The sequence below is a fragment of the Molossus molossus genome, unplaced genomic scaffold, assembly GCF_014108415.1.
Source record: "Molossus molossus isolate mMolMol1 unplaced genomic scaffold, mMolMol1.p scaffold_m16_p_18, whole genome shotgun sequence".
Taxonomy (NCBI): domain Eukaryota; kingdom Metazoa; phylum Chordata; class Mammalia; order Chiroptera; family Molossidae; genus Molossus; species Molossus molossus.
In genome coordinates, this window is record NW_023425353.1 from 43077647 (window position 1) to 43098848 (window position 21202).

Here is a 21202-nt window from a genome sequence, read left to right on the forward strand (position 1 = left end):
GAGGTACATGCCCTTAGTGGGAACCGAACCCGGGTCTCTCTGGACCATAGGCTGACGCTCTAAACCCTGAGCCAAACCGCCAGGGCCTAATTTATTAATGGCATTTTTCTTAGGCGAGTCTGTGCCTGGCATTGTGAAGAGTGTTCTGATCATATAATTATGTAACAAAGAAGGAGCCTAGAAGAGGAGAGGGGATTCACTTCTGTGATCAAGGGCAGTTGGGGAATCTTGAGGGCTGTGTCAGGGAAGGGCCGGTCTGCTTAGGGACGGGGGCAATGAATCAAGAACCTCCTCTCCTCTGCAAGGTCACAAGTGATCTTAGGAAGGATTTTAGCTCCTATTGCTGTCCATCTTTCCGTGTTTGGTAAGAAACATACTGAAGTGTTTCAGAACGTGCCTTAATGGTGGCTTGCTTAGCAAGGAGAAGTGACTCATGCGGTTTCTATAAACCATGAACTACACTGTCCGGTGAGGCTAGATAGTCACTCAGATGGTACCTTGTCTTTAAATCTCTGTGAGCATCAAGTCAGGAGACCTGTCCCCCCTTCCCGTCGGACCTTTTTCCTTTTGTTTTCACTTCCAAGAAACCAACCTTTCTCTCCTTTGAAACCACCTAAAATCTTTCTTGCAGGCTTTGATAAATGAGAATACTGGTACTTTTAGTAATAGTGATGACGCTCCTGATGGTGATGATGATAACAGGTCTTTGATCACTAAAACCTTGGAACTAGATACGTTTTACAGCTCAAAAATTTTAAAGGTTTATAAAGGTAATTAAGATAACACATGTGCTCTGTGACCATAGCTCCAAGGGTGTGGTTAATGCTCCCAAATTAAATCCATTTATAATTGTAAACACTATAATAGTCTTATGTATGTTAAGGTCAGATTTTGTTGCCAAATGGGTTCTGGAAAATCTTTTAAGGGCTTTTGGGTTTTATAATCTCAGGGAAGGGATATAGATGGTTTGTAACCTTTTTTACATCACTACAGTGTAAACTCACGAGCTCAAGCGGTGGCTTTGCTCACTCTGCCCTCCCAGCACCTACCCAGTGCCTGGCCCAGGTGGGCCTGCAGTTGGTTACTTGTTGAATGAATGGAGCACTCAGTAGGAGTCCGGTGCCATTTTAGGCACACACATTAGCTTATCCCGCATGGCCACTCTCTGCAGGAAGTACTGTTGATATTTCCACTTTATAAAAGAGGAAACTGGGGAAGAGGGAAATTAGATCCTGTTTTAAGATCCTACAAATCATCAGTGGTATGCTTCATCAGTACATTCTAGAACCCAAGCTCTTAGCCAGTATTCTGTGTTCTTCCACTAGAATTAATGTGCCTTGAAAGTGGCCTGCAGGAAGACATTCCAGTACCAGAAGTATAGATTTGTGTTGGTATATTAACCACAATTCTTCAGTATTGGTGTATATAAGAACCGTCTAAGGCACTTTCCAGAATTTAGTCCCCAAGGCCCATTCTCACAGACTCGGATTCAGTAAGTCTAGGTGGGTAGCCCTATTTCAAACAAGGTCTCCAGGTACTTTCCGTGGGCCCCCAAAACTTGAGATCCATTTGGTTTCTACCAGGACAGGAAGTACAACTTGATCACTGGTTCACTCCTGGCCCTCAATTTTCTAGTTGTGGGACTTTGTACCAGTTATTTAGCCTTTCTCTGTCTTACGTTTTTTCATCTGTAAGATTATGAAGATCAAGTGAGTTAGAGTAAGAGCTACATGTGTGTGGGATAAATAAAAATGCAATGTGTAACTCATTGGGTGGATGTGAGAATTCAGTGAGTGGTGGGACAGTGTGAGCACAGAGCAAGCACTGGATACATGTTAGCATCTTTTGTTATGGCAACGGCTGAGAAGGGCAGCTGCCTGGAGGCCGACGCCTTGCCGAGGCTCACTGAGGGGGACACGGTGACTGCCTTTCCACTGGGGGAAAGCTCTTGCAGCCTATGTTAGGTCAGTCTGCAGAGTGAAAGGAAGTCGATTTGTAGAAATGCCTTTGTGTGTCTGAATATACCAGGGCCGCCCGACGAAACCATCATTCGAGTCATCCTTGACTAGCATATCTCCGAGTTGACTGGGAGATGCTGATGTTCAGGTGCTTGCTGTAGATGGTTAGGGCATCTGTCCTTCTGGCAGTACATTCACTTTCGATTTCACTATTGCTTTTACCCTTGTGTCTAGGTTTCTGTCCATGTTAGAAGAAGAAGTGTATAGTCAAAACTCACCCATCTGGGATCAGGACTTTCTGTCAGCCTCTTCCAGAACCAGCCAGCTAGGGATCCAAACAGGTAATAAAATAATATATATATATATTTTGCATCAATCAGAGAACAACCGGAAAGTGTCACTTTCAGCTCACTCTGCATTTATTTGTGTTTTTCATCAAGAAATTGAAGGCGGGAGCCAGGAAGTTTTGCATCTGCACCTCTATTAACGAGGTGAAAACAACTACTGCTCCTACTATTGGGTTTGCTTAGCTTGCAGATGACACTTCCACCGGAGGTAACATACTGGGCAGCTCAGCTCTGTAGTCACTGCCGGCTCTTTCCAAAGACACGGATAGTCTCCGTCAGGGGCCCGAAATGCCCAGGAGTCAAGTTTCAGGGAGGTTTCTGAATCCATGATGTCTGTTTTGTGTATCAAGTTACTATCATGATGAGTGGAAGACAGCAATCTTGAGTCTCAGGACATGAAGGACTTGCCACTGCCTTGAGTCAGCCAGAGGCATCGCCTGGGGTTTTGCGAGGATGGAAGACATGTGACCTGTGGAGTCACACTGATTCCAGAGAGAGGAACGGAATTCCTTCCTTCAGTACCAGGAGGATTCAGAGAAGTTTGGCAGGAAGGCCAAAGCAGTCATTTGTCTGTGGCCGTAGGAAAAGACAATGCAGAATTTTGACGTTAGAGATTTTTAGTAGCTCTAGTTCGATGTGTTGTAGGGGGGCTTGTGAGTATCACCTCCAGGAAAGATCATTTTATTCTTGCTATTTTTTTCCAAGAAGAATTTTACATACAACAGAAGCCATCCTTTTTAGCCTGGCCAGAGTGGCTCAGCTGGTTAAGCTGTCCTGTGCACCGAACCGTTGCTGGTTTAATTCCAGAGTGGGCACAGACCTGGCTTGGGGGTTTGATCCCCAGTCAGGGCACATCTATGTTTCTCTCTGCCTCTCTCTCTCCCCCCTGCCCCCCTCCATTCCTCTCTCTAAGCATGTCCTCGGTGAGGATTTTAAAAAGTCACCCTTTTTAGTATATGGTTCTGTGAGTTTTAACAAGCACATGTAGTTGTGTAACCAGCACTACCAGCAGAATATAGAGCAGCTGCATCTCGGAAAGTTCAGTTGTACTTTATGTGGTCCAGCCCCAGCACTGGTTACCACAGATTTGTTTTTCCTACAGATTTGGTTTTTTTTTTTTTTTTTGCTTTTTCTAAAAGATCATATGAATGGAATCATAGAGTACATAACTTTTTGAGTCTGGCTTCTTTTTAACTCAGCACAATGCATTTGAGAAGGTGGTTAAACTTTTTTTTTTTTCCATCTAGAGCCCAAGTTTGGGTGTAAATAAAATTAAATTCCCACAAAGCAGAATACCTAAGGAATGAGGTATTTTGTTTTGCGTCAAACCCTTTTTGTTTTTATTCTTATTACCAAAAACATCTTTGTATTTTTATTTATTTTTTTAACCTTAGGTCATAAAATATAATTTCATCTTTATTTGGTCCAAAACCTATAGAGCTTTGGGGTCTGTCTGAGCGTATTACGTGCTCCCTCCAGACCTGCGTTTGCTGGACGTGCGCCCTGTGGGGACTGGGCACTCTTTACTGCCTCTTGTCCCTGCGCTGTTCCCTTGATCTTTGTCCTTCTCTCTGCTAGCTTGCAGATGGCACCTCTCACACAAACTCTATCCTGATTCCTCCTGTGCCTTCTGGCCAGGGCTGGATCTCCTGTATGCCCCACTTTCACAGAACCTCGAGTATATCCTCTCGTTGGTTTTCAAGCGTGGCTGCACAGGGTGATTTAAAAATACTAATTTCTGAGTCCCTTCCCAAGAGTCTGTAATGTAATTTGCCTAGGGTGTGGCCTAGACATTTTAAAAGCTCCCCAGGTGATTCTGCTGTGCAGCAATATTTGAGAACTCCTGGGTCATGCAACACTTACCTTACGCTTGCCTAGGCCTGTTTTTTCTGTACATCTTTTCTCTCCTATGAGTGTAATTCCTGGATGATCAGAGACCCAGTCAGTGTTGCCGCAATAATAATAACTGATACTTCCATTAAGTGCTTGCCTGTGAAGTTTGCTTCATATCTGTAAACCTTAGCACCAAGCCTGGGAAGTTGCTGTTATTATCCCCTTTATAATAGAGGAGTGTTGCCCAAGGTCAGAACTTGTTAAATGATAGAACTGGGTTTTACAGCTGGGTCTGTCTAATTCCTAAATACGATGCTACATTACGAGCCAGAGCTCTAAGGACTACATTGTGCTACTTTGCTGTGCGTTGCAAATGTGCGGACCGATGCTTATGGAAGGAATGATGGAAGCACAGTCTCCTCCTTTAGGCAGGGAGACACCAAAACTATTCAGCAGGGTCAACTTAGGTCTTTTCTGGAGGGTATTCCGGAGAGACCCTCCCTGCTCAAAAGTCCTCAGTCCCCCGGACCCTTGCGTGCTGAAAATGCTTCCCAGTATGTTCCACTTCCAGCAAATTATCTGTCGTAGCACAGGATGGAGAAGGCAGAGGTTGTCTCTCTCCCTCTGGGAATTGCATGTTTATTTTATTTCTGCGGCTAAGGTTGTAACCCAGTTAAGCTGGATTGTACTCTTCAGCATTACCTGGAGCCGTCAGAAACAGGCTGTCTTCTCCTGTTCTGCTTTAATTGCAGTGTGTTCCCTCTGGGGAAAGAAGAGTGTAATCATTGACTTAATTGGTATGTCTGCACATCTATGCAACTGTGATAAATGACATTCATAATGATGGCTCTGAAGTTTTGCAAGGTACTCAGATGTCTTCAGAATCACCAGAGCTTCCTCTTTGTCTAGAATCACTCCAGTGTACTTTGAAATTCAGGAGACCTGTATGCTAGAAGGAAAACCATAAAGGCTGGCACTCCAGTGTATTCTGAGTCTTTGTATACAGACTGCTGTTCAGTTAGGAGTGCTGTGGCCTGGTGTCTCTCCGTTGCCTGGGCTACTTATTCCATCACTTTCTCGGCTGCTGGGAATTGTCCTGCACACTGAACTGTGGCTGCCTTGAAACTTACACGAACATTCTCTCTGGACATCTGTGTGCCCTGCCATCCTCTGTCCTATGTGTGATCAGAGTCACTGAAAACGTCTGTATCCCTCATAGTTACAGACCAGCGGCACACTAGCAAAGCAACATCCTATTTCTTACAGTGGCTTTAAAAAAAGATTTTGTTTGGAAGTGCTCTCAAACTTACAGAAAAGTTAAAAGAATAGAATAGAAATTTTGTATACTGGATATTCACCAACTGTTAACATTTTGCCACACTGGCTTGATCATCCCTCCTCTCTCTGTTTGCTTCGGTCTCAGTGTCTCTCCCTTTTTTTCTAAACGATTTGAAAATTGCAAACACCATGCCTCCTTACTGACTTCAGTGGGTATCTCCCAAGAACAAGGTCATTCTCTTACTTAACAGTGTAGTTATCAAAGCAAGGAATTTTAACCTTGATGCAAGGTTAAACCTTACTGCTTAATCTTTAGGCTAGTCTCCATTTTTGCCTCTTATCTCAGTCATGCGGTTTAGAGCAATTTTTGCATCATATCAGGAGGCACAGTATGTTGGCCTCTCCTGGTGTTGTTGGTATTAGTTTGATCACTTGGTGGTAATTACAAGATTTCTCCACTGCAATGCTACCTTTGTTCCATTGGTAATAAAAAAAAAGTACTTTTGTGGGGAGATACTTCGAAACTATCCTGTCTTCAGCAGAATTATGCTCACAAGGTTTAGCCTGCACAGATGATTCTCCTCAAATCAAATATTATATGCTGGCTGCCAACCTTTTTTTTCCTGGCTTCCATCTTTTCTTCCTTATTTATTTATTGACATCCTTGTGTAAGGAAGAGCTTCGCCTTCTCCCCACTCACTTATTATCTAGTCACTTAAGATTTTATCCCTATGGATTCAGATAGTCTTACTCTATTCAGTGAGTTATAATCCCTTTCTGTCTTTATTATCCTGCGTACACTGACCCCATTCCTTTTATTTTAAAGGTGACTTCTTTGTGGTATTGGGCAGGACTGGGATGGTCTCACCTGCACTTGGTTCCTCATTGCCTAAGGAAAGTCATCTAATGCCCTCTTTTTCTTTTCTTGGGGTAGTCATCAATCCACCTCCTGTGGCTGGGACGATTTCATACAATTCGAACGCATCTTCCCTTGAGCAGTCAAATGGAGGGAGCAGCAGTCCTGGCAAAGGCTCTTCTGGGCTGGAGGCAAACCCAGGTAAGCACTTGGGGGGCATAATAGAGGGCTGTGATTTGCCCTGGAGGTTCTGTTGTAATCTGAGATGTGCCAGAGGTAGCCTCAAACAAACTACAGATGGTTCATGTCCAGGATTTTCATGGCTAGAAATGAATTTGAGCGATATTGGGTAGTTGTGGCTATGTAACAAGCCAACCCAAAATGCAGAGTCTGAAAGCAAAACTGGAATCATTTATGATAATAGCTCACTCAGTCTGTGTTTCCTGGTTGGTGGCTGATCTCTACTACCTCATTAAGTCCTGGCTGGGCTTGCTCATGCGTTCTACCTATTGACTAGGGGTCTGTTTTGGGCTCCACAAGAACACTTGAGTCATCTCTCTTCTTCATATTTCTCATCCTCTTCCTGATTGGGCTGCCTTTCCTTTTCTTGGGGCAGACTATGTCCTTATGATGATATCAGAAGCACCAGAGAGGAAGCAGAAATAGTTTATTAAAGCTTAGGCTTAGAACGGGTATACCAGCACTCTTGCCTCATTGTGTCCAATCACATGGTCAAATTCAGAGTCAATGGGTGGAGAAATGTACTCTGCTACTTTTGGAGGAAGAACTGCAAAGTCTCATGGTGGAGTGTGGATACCAGGAGGGTCCTAGGTTAAGAATTTGGCCATTAATGTAATCTGCCACATGGGCAAAAACATCTCTTAGTCCTAAAATTTTGATGTCACAGTTATAGAAGGTTTTGAAGGTTGCGTTTCTGTCCACAGGCTTGACGTCAAACAAATCTTGGATATGACCAGAGTTTGACATTAAAAAAGTGGCACAAAAGAGGGAGAAAAGAGACTTTTATATGAAGTACCAACTATTTAGCACGTGTGCCACCATTCTCTCTCCCGCTTCCAAGGGAGACATCACTCAATCCAGAAACTGCTAATGAGCTTGGATGCAGCCTCAGATTCTTTCTTGTCATAATACTATCAGCAGTCTATAAAGTATAGGTATACATACACCTCAGCTACAGAGTAAATAGTTCAAAGCATTACTCTAGGGGAATCATGGAATTTGAAGGCATTTGGTCACCTCTAATAACAACAACTAAGAGTTATGAAAACGAACTCAACAAAGTTCATTTAGTAACTAACACACAGTATCTCTGCAAGCATCATATATGAGCAAGGTAGTTGGCATTGCCCTTCTCCTTTTTAACTACAGAAATGGGATTCACTCCTGAAGAATCCATTCGATTGGAACATCTACATTTTTAAAAAATTTCAATTGTAAAAATAAATACATGCTATGACAAGAAATTAAGGAAAACCAAACACGATAGTAGAAAAGAACAAAGAACCACCATGCAATCTAATGAGGAAAATGGGAGAAAGTTCTCTGCCTTTTCCTGGTTTCCTAGCATGTGACGTGGCGAGAATGGCCCTGCTCATTTTGTGAAACATCTTTTTAAGGCAAAAAAGCATTGTGAGAGATAAAGAATGAAGAAATTAAATTCACCAACAAAATAAAACATTTTGCTAGTATATTTCAAATATATGTAGCCATATATACATAATACACATACACACATATATACAAACATCATACATATATACATACATATGAAAGAGAATTAACAGAACTATAAGGAGAAATAAATCAATCAACAGTTGAAAATGAAGAAACGTCTCTGATCAAGCAGACAAAACTATCAGTAACAATACAGAAGTCCTGAAAATATGATCAATGAGTTTACTCTAATGCCTGTATAGCGATCATTGCTTCTAAAAATCAGAAAATACACATTTATTCCAAGAATACACTACAAGTTTATAAATAATTGGTTATATTTTATGCCATAAAGCAAGTTTTAAAAAATTTTGACATTTCGGTAGTACATGAACTATGTATGTTCTGACCACAAAGGCACTAACTTAGAGATTAATAATGAATGATAACTAGACTAACTCCTTGTCTTTACAAATGAAGAAATGCATGCTTTAATAGCTTATCTATCAAGTTAAGAAATTGTCATAGAAAATATTCAGAGTGGATCTATGGTTGGCAGTTATTGTCATCTTCTTTCCCCTTTTTTACACCTTCTCCTACTGCCTCTTTCCTGGGTAAATGGAGATTTGACCTTCATACCCATTAGTGTTATTAGAAAATTAGTTGGATTAATCAACATATCTGCTTTGTGTTTAAAATAACCCATTGTTTGCCCTTTTATTTTGATCATCACAGGAGAAAAGAGGAAAATGAATGACTCTCATGTTTTGGAGGAGGCCAAGAAACCCCGAGTTATGGGAGATATTCCAATGGAATTAATCAATGAGGTCATGTCTACCATCACGGACCCTGCAGTGATGGTTGGACCAGAGGTCAGCAGGGTAAACCTGGGCAGCCAGCCGGTAGATCTCTTCTGCTCTCCTAGCCACTCTGTCTGTCCCAAATGGGCATGGTATCACTGAGAGGTAGCATGCTATACTATCCTGGTTTGCACTTAACCTGGTGGTCGGGGTGGAGGGCAGGAAAAGCTGGTTGGACAGGTGATTTCCCCGTGGCGAATATTACATTACAGACAAACTTAATCTCATAGTTCAGGCCATTTCTCCTCCCTCAACTTTCTATCTTGAAGAATTTCTTTCTTTTTTTAATCCTCACTCGAGGATATTTTTCTATTTATCTTCAGGTAGAGTGGGAAGGAGAGAGAGGAAGAGAAAGGGAGAGAGAGAGAGAAACATTGACATGACAGGGACACATCGACTGATTGCCTCCCACGTTACCCCAACCAGGGCTGGGAACAAACCGAAACTGATTATGTGCCCTTGGCTGGAATCGAACCCGGGATGGGACTCATTGGTCTGAAGGCTGATGCTCTACTGCTGAGCCAAACCAGCCAGGGCTCTATCTTGAAAACTATCATGAATGTTGGAAAATTTTATGATAAAGACTTTTTAGATTCACCAGTTATTAACATTATGTTACATTTGCTTTGTCTGTCTCACTCCCTCTCCTCTCTCCCGTGAATCTTTCGGAACCATTTTAGAATTATATACAGATATCATAACACTTCACCACTAATTATTTTTGCCTGTATCTTGTAAGACGGAGACTATTTTTTTATATTACCACAATGTAGTTGTCACTATTAGGAAATACGGCTAGGTTACAATATTGTCTAATGTATGGGTTGGCAATTTATAGCCTGATGGTCAAATTTGGCCCACTGTCTATTGTTGTCAACAAAGTTTTATTTAAACATATTGTCTATGTCTGCCTTGCACTACAAGAGCAGATTTGAATAACAGACTGGATGTATGGTTTACAAAGCCTGAAATATTTGTTATCTGGCCCTTCATAGAAAAGTTTGCTGATCTCTCTACAGCCCATATCCAAATTCCCCATATATCTAAATTATGCCCTTGATAACATTTGTTACATTTAGTTCTTATCTCTTTATTTTTATTTATTTATTTTGGTTAATCCTCACCCGAGGATATTTTTAAGATAGAGTAGAAGGGAGGGGAGAGAGAGAGAAACATTGATGTGAGAGAGACACATTGATTGGTTGCCTCCTGCACCACCCCGACTGGGGATGGGGATCAAACCTATAGCACAAATATATGCCCTTGACCAGGAATCAAACCCGGGACCCTTTGGTCCTTGGGCCAGCGCCCTAATCACTGAGCCAAACTGACCAGGGCTAGTTCATATCTCTTTAGTCTCCTTTAACCTAGAACAGTTCCTAGCCCTCTTTTGGTTTTTTTTGGAAGTGCCATGTTGAAGAGTCCTGGTCACTAGTTTTGTACAACGTCCTTCCATTTAGATTTGTCTGTTTACTCAAGGTTAGATTCAAATAAAGCATTTTGGGTAGAAGCGCACTGTTACCTCATGCATTCCGTCCAGTGGCAGGGCACTTCAAGGCATTTGTAACGGCTTCTAGGAAGTCGAGAAGTTTTGCAAAACATCTTTTTAAACTTTTTTTTTAGCATGGCTCTGCTAGACTAAAGTATTTTTTTTTTATTTGTCATGTTTTCTTAGATATTTATTTTATGGTATTAGGAGAATTCAGAAACCAGAATGTTTTAAGAGAAAGATCTCTTTTATTTATTTTTTATCCTCACCCGAGGACATTTTTTGTTCAGATAGAGTGGGAGGGAGACAGAGGGAGAGAGAGAGAGAGAAACATCGACGTGAAAGGGACATACCGAGTGGCTGCCACCTGCATGACAAAGCAGGGCCGGGGACAAACTGCAACTGAGGTACGCACCCTTAGCGGGAACCAAACCCGGGTCTCTCTGGACCGTAGGCCGACGTTCTAACTGCTGAGCCAAACCGGCGAGGGTGAGAAAGATCTCTTTTAGATATCTGAACCTGGGATCGGAATCTATAGCTCCTTGTCTTTTGGGCATTTAGGGCTTCACAGATGAGCTTAGCTCAGGATTTTCAGCTGTAAAATGTAGACGCGGTCACACCTTTCACAGTTTGTGGGCTGGATGTAGCAGTGTATTGGAGCTGGCTCACACTGGCACACAGAGACAATTGTGAAATTCTCAGGAATTCTGTGAGCTGGTTGTTAAATATGTTGGTAGCTTGAAATTGACTACAGTGGCACCGGGTCACCTGTAGACGGATGAAATGAGCAAGCGCTCCCGATGAGGGCTTTTCTTCCCTAGGGAGCTAGGTGGATTAAATAGGTCGGGACATGAATCCTCCAAAAAGAGGCACTAGCCCTATAAATGTGACTGTAACAAGGATTTGGGATCTGTCACCCGAGGGTTCTACCAAGCTCAGCCAGAGGAGATTCCTTTAAACCAGGGTGTGGCAAGCGATAGCCCACAGGCCAGATCCAGTCTGCCCTCCCCCTTTTAAATACAGTTTTATTGGAATACTGTTACACCCATTTGTTTATGTGTTGTTGGTGGCCGCTTTTACACTACAACAGCATTGACTAGTTACCACACAGACCCGGCACTTTACAGGGAAGGAGGTGACTCCGAATGTACACCAAATATCCGTGTACACGTATCATACTCTGATCTCTCAGAATGCTCTTCCTAGCTTTTCTGTTTTGTTTTCATACCTAACTTGTGTGTTGTTCGGGACCCTGAAAATCCATAGCTTATTAGAACCAAACGAACAGCGTTGATGCGTCCCGTCTCCACGGTCTTAAGAGAAGAGCTCTGGGTAATTTTTTCCCATCTCCCGCACCCCAGAACAATCTTCTGTCGGCGCATTCGGCCAGGGACGAGGCAGCACGGCTGGAAGAGCGCAGGGGCGTGATTGAATTTCACGTGGTTGGCAATTCCCTGAACCAGAAACCCAACAAGAAGATCCTGATGTGGCTGGTCGGTCTGCAGAACGTGTTCTCCCACCAGCTGCCCCGAATGCCCAAAGAGTACATCACACGGCTCGTCTTTGACCCGTAAGTGGTGCTCTGCTCTCCCCTCTTTTTTTACTGCCTGTTTGAATGGAAGAGGAACCGCACAGAAAGGGAAAGCCAGCCACAGTCGCCCAGGGACCCTCCTGCCTCTTGTCACACGGTGGATACAGAGCCTCGTAAGATAATTGCCATGTCTAAAGCATTAAGGTGCATTTGTCAACAAGCCACAGACTTTTTTGTTACTAATAATGTGTTTTAGGTTGCTGGTGCCTATCCTGTGCTTCATTCATGAAAGCAGTGAGAGAATATAAACACTGAGAAGATGCCCCACTTTTTTTATAGTCAAAACATTGTTGATTTTGCTGTCTTAACTCGGTACCGTGGTTGCCTGGGTCTGTAAGCACCAGGAAAATCATTGGGATATCAGACAAGTTAACTTTGAAAATTCATTGCTTTAAAAAAAAAACAAACCTCCAAAAAAACTAAACTTCTGATTGAATGTGTTTTAACATATATAGCCCAGGAGCCTCTGTGAAGTCTGATTCATGCGTATGACAATTCCGAGTGACATTTTTGACAGAGAGGAGGTCTGGGATCCTGAATGCAGGTTTGGGCAGATTGTACATGTGGATTTTGTATTCCTTTCCAAAATGTTTCTGACTGAGACTAATCTTCAGAAACATGCCACTTTTGTTCATGACTTAGTGCTCTCCCCGACCCCACACTGTGGGTCTCTTGGCATTGGGTGTACCCCCATTGCAGGACGCCAGAACAGGTACTCTGTTCTTTATTTGTAAATCTCAGACCGTTTTGTTCTGGTGGCGTCTCCGATGAAGAGTTGTGTAGGCAAGCTTGCTCTAAAAAGTCCACATTAAAGAATGAGGTCTGATGAGATAGTACCTAGATAAAGGAGGTTTCCATAGAAACTCAAGAAAAACACTACCCCCCCTCCCGGTTGGTTAATAAGGAACACCCCCAAAAAGTATATTTATATAACCAACATAGGTAAAACTTTGATATAATCTTATTTTTTCAGGAAACACAAAACCCTTGCTTTAATTAAAGATGGCCGTGTTATCGGTGGTATCTGTTTCCGTATGTTTCCATCCCAAGGATTCACAGAGATTGTTTTCTGTGCTGTAACCTCAAATGAGCAAGTCAAGGTAAGGGTAACCCAAGGTCGTAGAAGAAAAACAGAATGTGGTATTTCTCACTAAAGCTGCAGAGCGTGGGAAGGTCTCTCTGGGCCATGTCCAGAGAAGTTTCGAAGTGGACTTCTGGACTTTCTGAGAAGCATCCTCTTGCTGTGAGTGTATGTGTACATGTCTGAGGAGAGTAAATGTTCTGCATCAGCAGGTGCGGTTCCACCAAGGCTCTGTTGGGCCTTGGGACAAGGTACAGGGACACTGCACAGCCCCAAAGGCAACTCAAGTATAGTCTGTGGCAAATGAAGGATGTTTGCAAATAAATCGCAGCGTTCATTGTTAGTTTACACATGCAGGCACACACACACACACACACACACACACACACACACACACAGCTGGTGACAGTGAACCACCAGAAAGGATATGGTGTGATGTAGCTTATATTTCAGAAAGATTTCTTACGGCTTTGTCCCTCACCGGGGGCAGGAGCTAAAGACATTCTGTAAGGGAAGCTGCGAAAACTTTGAAATGTATGGCTGTGTTTCAGAAGTATTCATGCTGGGCTTGGAATGCAGTGTTTTTAGGGGCTGGTGTGTGTGAGTGACTAATGTACTTTCCCAATTATTCTTGGCCTAGGTCTCTCTCTCCCCGGGAACTGTGGCTGTTTTATTGATATCGTGGCTGGTATCACAGCCTGCCTGGAATAAACCAGACGCTCCGTTGGCAGAAAGAGCTCTTATCTAGATGAGGTTGTGTTCTACTCTGCTGCCCTTAGGAACACGGAGGCAGGAAACGTGTCTTTAGAATATTATTCATTTGGTATTTGGGGAGCCCTAAAGAATATCCTGCAAAAATATGGCAGGCGGTGGAAAGCTGAGCAGCTCAGGATTAGATGGTTGCTGAGAAAAATCAGAGGACGGTCTGAGGCAATGCTGTCCAATGAATAATCTTAACGTGCCATGCAAACAGAAGCCATCTCTGTGATTTCACATATTCTAGTAGCCACATGAAAAATAAAGCAAAAAAATTTTTTTTTAATATGTTATGTTTTACCCAGTATATCCAAAATATTGTCATTGCAAAGGTACTCCGCGTTATGAAGAATTATTAATGAGGCATTCTTCATTCTTTGGTTTGTACTAAATCTCTGATATCAAGTGTGTACTTGACACTTAACAGCTTGTCTCGACTTGGACTAGCCACGGTTCAGACGCGCCCTGTGCACACGTGGCCAGTGGGTCCCGTGCTGGACAGTGCGGGTCCAAGCACGGTGGCTTCGCGCCGCCACAAGCAAGCAGTGCCATTGACAACACAAAGAGGAGCCCCTGCGAGGACTCATTCTCTGCCTGAGGGCTGTGGCTGGTGCTGCGGATCCTTTTTCTTTCATCAGCAGCTTGGCTCTGGTCACTGCCAGTGATAGCCACTGAGATTAGTGATTCTCACAAAGCACAAACGGGGCTGATTGCCGTGGACTCATAGTACTAAGCATCAAAGGGCAAAATTCATTAGTCTTCTATTTGTCATTCTGACCAGAGAAGGTGAGGGCCCAAATTTGCTTGAAACGGATCCTCCAGTTCTTTTCCAAGGAATTCTGACAGTGTGCCTTTAGAGGGTGATGTTGTTATCTTGATCACTGTTTTGTTTTTTTAATTTTCCTCTACCCAAAGTGAGAAACAATTCCAAATGTCCAGACATTAGGAACTAACTGAAAAAGAAAATCTTGTTTGGCTTTTCATAGGGAGAGGAGCTGGCAAATATGCCCTTGGTTTATAATTTCAGAAAAAAAGTCTGCACAATTTTTATTTTCCAAGAAAGCTCCACCAAGTGCCTTGTTTGGAAGGGTTGATTAAGGTTGACTTATAGGGATACCAGAGGGAAACTAAAGGTATTTAATATGAATTGGATACTTTGTCTTACTACTTTTCAGAAGGGCACTTTATTTTTTTTCCCAAACCACGTGATTTTCTAAAGACTTGAAGGAATGTGGCCAAACATCACAAACTCAGTAGGAAGAACTAGAAAAATCACTTTTTGTAAGTGACTTATAATGGTCGTTTTGGAAAATAAAAGATTATTTTTAAAAAACTGAATAGAATGGATGAGTTTCAGAGAAGCCAGTGCTTGGTAGCACCTCTTTGTGTAAACAGTGTGTTCGTAGGTGGTTTTCAATTTTTATTTACTATATTAAAAACGTTGACTAAAATATACTTTAAAATTTAGATCCACCCATTTTGGGGTATTATGCTTACCTCCAAGTTTCTGTGAATGCTTTAAGTAGGATCTATATGTGAATTTATCTTGCTCAAAGCACACACAAGATAATATTGAGGCATTTACTTCCAGTTCCTTACCTGGTTCAAGACTATCTCGTCCACCAAGAATTATTTGGATTTGATATTATACGCAACTTGAGAGTTACATACCTAATACTTGTTTACCATAATAAACAATTAAACACCGAAGTTACTAGACAGATTTTGAAAAGAATCCTTCTTATTAAAAACAAAGATATACAAACAAGGGAAATAGTTCTGGGGTGAAACTCTAAACATTTGCTTATAATAGCATAAGGTTGTCAATGCCTCTTTCACCAAAGAAATATTTCTGCCACCACTATTACCAGACACAGCGCTAGACAGAGAGAGGATTCAAGTTCAAAGACACAACCCCTACTCGCAGGCAACTCGGAAAATTTCTTTGGAGAGGTGACAGATGAGTGGCCAGTGATGAAAAATATCTTATGTAGGCTTTGAGAAGCTATTTACAAAAGAGCCATTATTGTTGTTCTTGAGTGAATCATTGGATTGTGGGTGAAGGGGAGGAAATGGATAGTTCTGTTAATTCCTTATAAGATACATGGTGTATACAACAAAAGCCTAACTCTCTTCCATCAACTACATCTCTGTTAAAGTGCATTTCATTGGAAGACACATTCCCTATTGATTTTTAGACATTACTGTTTCTGTGCACAGGCTGTTTCCTTAGCGTAGCCAATCCTTTTCTCTCCTGTTATTTTTCTTTAAAAATAATTTAAAATTACATAGGTTGTACACGGATACATTTTCAAATAAACAAACACACCACTCCACCTTTAAGTCCTCACCATCCCACGACTGTCCGCTGGCTGTACTTCTTCCGGGTGCTCCTCTGCTGACTTGCATGATGGAAATGTACCTGTATGTAAGAGGGGACTGTTTTTGGAAATAGAATTTATACTGTACATACCTAAAGAAAACCTTTCCATTATGTCTTAGGGGTCCTTCAACTGCAGTGCATATATAGATAGTTATTTAAATTTACATTTAGATCAGTTAAAATGAAATAAAATTTAAAATTCAGTTTTTTAGTCACTCAGTTATTCAGTAGCCACAAGCGACTATTGGCTACCAAATAGGATAAAGAACTCTCCCATCATTGCAGAAATTTCTGTTAAACAGTACTGACACAGACCTATTTTATTATTTTTATATTTCATAATGTGGATGCACCACAATTTATGTAATCATTTCCCTACTGAGAACATTTATGTTTTTTCCTGTCACAGGGGCTCTGTTTGCAAATGTTTTTCTAGACACCAAGAAGTAGAATTGCTGCATGAATGAATGGTGGCCACTCTAAATTAAAAAAAAAGTTTCCAGATTGCTCTTTTCAACGGATTTACCAACATCCATGTTCATCAGTGATGTTGGAGAGTACCGTGTCCCCCTATCCTTACTGACACTGGGTACTATCAGCCATAAAGATGTTTCCATGCTGCCCGGGCAGGGTGGCTCAGTTGGTTGGAGCGTTGTCCCGTACACTGAAAGGTTGTGGGTTTGATTCCCGGTCAGGGCACATACTTAGAGTTTGGGTTCGATTCCCAGTCAAACCAAGTATAGGAGGCAGCAGATCAGTGTTTCTCTCTCTCTTCCTTTTTTTCTCTCTAAAATAAAAAAAAATCAACACTTATCCTCTGGTGAGGATAAAAAGAGATATTTGCATACTGTTGAGTGAAATATTGCTTCTCCCGATGGAGTGCTCTGATTACTGTTGAGGTCACATCATTTTTATATTTGTCATTAGTATTTATTGCTTGTTCCTTTCCTGTGACAATTTAAAAAAAAAAAAATTTTTTTTTTATTCTTACCCTACGACACTTTTGCATTTATCTTCAGATAGAGCAGGAGGGAGAGGTGGGGGACGAGAGAGAGAGAAACTTCAATGTGAGAGAGACACATCAACTGGTTGCCACCCACACAACCCCAACCAGGGCCGCCGGAGGACAAACTGCAACCAAGATACATGCCCATAGAGGGAACCGAACCCAGACTCTCTGGTCCGCAGGCCGACACTCTAACCGCTGAGCCAAACCGGCCAGGGCTCCTGTGACAATTTTTTAAGGCTGTCTCTCTTTTTTGGTATTCATCTGATAGAAGATATTTATGAATTCCTGATATTAAATATTTATAATATATGTTACAACTATACCCTTCCAAATTTGCCATTTGTCTTTTATTTAGGGTATTTTAAATTTAGCTTATGATATCTTTAAGAAGTTTTAAAATTAGAAATTCTACTTAATCAGTTTTTTCCTTTATGCTTTGGTATTTTATGTTTTCTTTAAGAAGCATTTTTGTACCACTAGGTTATAAACCCACTTTTCTATGTCTTTTGTATAGGTTTATTTTTCCTTACATTTAGATCACCAGTCCATCTTCTCTTACCTTGATTTCCCTTTGACATACTCTTTTAAGGCCAAGCTCAAACATATTTTTACTTCCTGTCCCCTCTTCCTCTCTCCCTTATAGCCTTTTCTCTATTATAGGTTCAAATACATCACTCTGTATCAATGCCACACAGTAGAAATATACTGTGAGTCCCAAATGCAAGCCACATCTGTAACTTTAAATTTTCAAGTATCCATATTTTTCAGAAGTAAAATTAAACAGGTGAAATTAAATTTTATGTTTTACATTTAACCTGGTATGTCCACAATATTGTCGTTTCAACATATAACAAGTATACAATGTTCTTAATAAGAGTTTTTTCCTGATGTGTAGTTTACACTCTGGTGCATCTCATTATGGACTAGTCACATTTCAGTTGCTCAGAAACCACTGCCGCTCTCGTATTGAACAGTGCAGCTCTGTGCTATAATTATCTCTGTGTGTGGTTATCTTCCCCGTTTAACTGTTTTCTTCTCAAGGAGAGAGGTATTTCATTCATCCTTTTCTTTGAGTTTTATTCAGACTCACACTGTATATGTATGGGGATATGTTTGGGAAAAGCTGAAATGTTCTTGGGTAACATCGAGAGAAGAATAATTTCCGGAAGAGGGAGACTTCACATGCGAGGGAGCATTAGACCAAATGACTTCCAAAGGTCCTTCTCTCCTTGAGGTCCCACGGTTTTATGAGATCACACCTGTAAGCGCATTGGAGTTATTTAGAAAAGCGTGTTACCAAATTCTAAAATACTTATGTGAAAAGATATTTGTGTTTGGATTCTTGGATTTCCTTTCACCTTTTTTTTATGATGTTCTAAAGCAATCACTTTATTTCTGTTTTTATTTTTTTATTGATTTTAGAGAGAGGAAGGGGGGGGGAGAGAGAGAGTGAGAAAGAGAGAGAAACATAGATACGTTGTTCCACTTATTTATGCATTCACTGGTTCCTTCTTGTATGTGCCCTGACTGGGGATCAAACCCACAACCTTGGTGTATCAGGACGACTGAGCCACCTGGCCAGGGCCAGTCACCTTAAATTTATATTTTCTCTAAGCTTTGCACATCACTGAAAAACCTGGTGATCGCATTTTGTTTTTCATATTTCTATCATTAACCTGTTAATCGAGCGGGACGTATAAATACGTCAAACGTTGCATACAGTGAAAAGAATTCCCCGGTTATTCCCAGGTTAACAGGTTAATTTACTCAACATTGTTCACTCGCTTTCATTACTTCCTGATGTCTTCTGGCTCACTCAGAGATTCTGGGCTGCTTAGACCGTGTTTGGAAAGGTCGGATAAGACCAAGCTGAAAATCTCGTGTCTGTGTCTGATGATACAGTTGAAGACTTGCTGATTTGCATACACAGGAAACACTTGGACTAGTTAACATTCCAGGAAAGATTAGCACTGTTCATTTACATTGCTCCTTTCATCTCAGGTTCTCAAATACTTTGAAGATAAGCAGAAATTCATAATCCATATTTACTCCAAAAACTTCTTTATTAATATTCAGCAAGTAATCTTTAGGATTGAACTAGCAGCTTGTAGCCTCCTTGTGTTATTTCTTAAAGAACCAGAAACTTGTATTCCTAAGTAATGGTTATATCTCTATTCAAAGATTTTGAATGTTTTGGTTTTGTTGTTCATCTCAAAGTTCAGAAATGCAAGAAAGGGTGTTGATGTTATATTGGCAAAATATATCAAAGTACAAATTCCTGACTTTGCCAGTGTTTCCTGAAAAATGTGTCGGACTTCTTTTTCTTCAAAACCTAATATATTTGTCTATATACTGATTTTCACGTAGGGCTATGGAACGCACCTGATGAATCATTTGAAAGAATTTCATATAAAACATGACATCCTGAACTTTCTCACATATGCAGATGAATATGCAATTGGGTATTTCAAGAAACAGGTAAGTTTTTCACTGTGTGACACTGTTCCGTCATACATTTTAAAACTACGCACTCAGGTAGCCTGCATTCAAACCAGCCCCTCCACCCCAGAGTTTGCTACTTATAAGAACAACATACATTTATTATGCAAGCCTGAAGTCAGAAGTAAGCTTCAGACGATTAGAGGGTATGGCCAGCATATAGTAAGTACCAGACAAATATTTGTTGAGTGAATGAATGTCATCTCTAAGTGAATGGCACCCTGCCATTCAAAATGATGGTATCCCCAGGCGAAGAAGAGATTCCCAGTGTGGGTGAGTCGAGTTCTCCATGTGTAAAAGAAATAGGGTCAGTCTATGGAAAGCCTCTCTTTAGAGCAGAGGAATTTCTCATGTTTAGGAAGAGCTGCAGATAGTTAGTTCTGGTCCTGCAGCGCTCAGCGGGCTGGAAGGTCGGCTGCCCTCAGTCTTTCTTATCAGAACCTTTCAGCTTGGCTTTTGAGGGATTATGTTTTGGCTGCATATTTATTTTCACAGTGCTTTATACTTCCTATACATTTTTTCACTTAATCTGGCTACAGAAGTAACGTATAGTTGTAGAAATTTTAGAAAATGGAGTAAAACAAAGAAAAGAGGAAAAATTGCTGGTAATTCTACCACCCAGAGAAATTTAATATTAAATGTTCATGTTTTGATATATACCCTTCTAATATTTTCTTCTGTGTGTGTGTGTGTGTGTGTGTATGTGCGTATGTAAATATAAAAATTGGCTCCTACTGTAATTTAATTGCCTGTTTTACTTAATATATTCTGATGATTTTTAAAATATGACTTTTAATAGTTCTCTGAAATTCTGTTGTATAAATAGAAAGTAATTTATTAGACCGATTCCACATTTTGGAGACATTTACATATTTTTTGTATGTAAGTGTGTGTGTGTAGCCCTCACCGCCCTCATCTGTGGTAATTTGCTTTGACTAGGTGTCTAGAAGTAGAGTTGCTTCCAGATACATGTAAGGCTTTGCTATGCGTTGCCAACTACTGTCATAGTTTCTGTTCTGGTCAGCGATATATAAAGGGGCTCAGGAAATTATTACTATTTTTTATTTATTTATTTATTTATATTTTTTCTTCAATTTTTCTTTATTTTTGTTACAGATGTTTCTCTTTTCCCCTCCTAGACCTCCTCCTCTCCATCCCGCCCCTTCCCACCCCCCCAGCACTGTTGTCTGTGTCCACTGGTTATGCACACATGCATATAAGTTCTTTGGTTCATCTCATCCATCCCCCCACCCCCCTACTCTGAGGTTTGTCGGTCTGACTCAGGAAATTATTTGGTAATTGAAAAGTAGATTTTTACATTTTTCTTAGGTAACAAACTGTATATGTTTGCATTTGTATAATCATTGTGAGGTTTGACTTGTTTTTCCTTGTTTATGGACGCTTTGCATTCATTTTTATTTGTTTTTTGAATGGCCAATTCATTGTATTTTGCCTTTTTTTCTATTAAAATATTTATTTTTACATTGATTTATGAAAACTCTGTATTTAAGGATTCTTTTATTTTAGGATTTTTCCCTGTTTGTCATGTTTCAACATTGTTTACAGCTTTTTCTTTAATGTACAGAAT

At 40.9% G+C, this 21202-nt stretch overlaps 1 protein-coding gene across 8 annotated transcripts in view; it reads left to right on the forward strand.

Annotated features, from left to right (window-relative positions):
• Positions 1-21202, forward strand: part of KAT2B (lysine acetyltransferase 2B) — a 102296-nt gene that overhangs the window by 65777 nt on the left and 15317 nt on the right. For all 8 annotated transcript variants that reach the window (XM_036267506.1, XM_036267510.1, XM_036267511.1 and 5 more), the window contains 6 exons: positions 2193-2299; positions 6351-6473; positions 8682-8818; positions 11657-11865; positions 12860-12986; positions 19483-19593. In XM_036267506.1, the coding sequence (XP_036123399.1) occupies positions 2193-2299; positions 6351-6473; positions 8682-8818; positions 11657-11865; positions 12860-12986; positions 19483-19593 (814 nt within the window). The remainder of the gene's footprint in view (positions 1-2192; positions 2300-6350; positions 6474-8681; positions 8819-11656; positions 11866-12859; positions 12987-19482; positions 19594-21202) is intronic.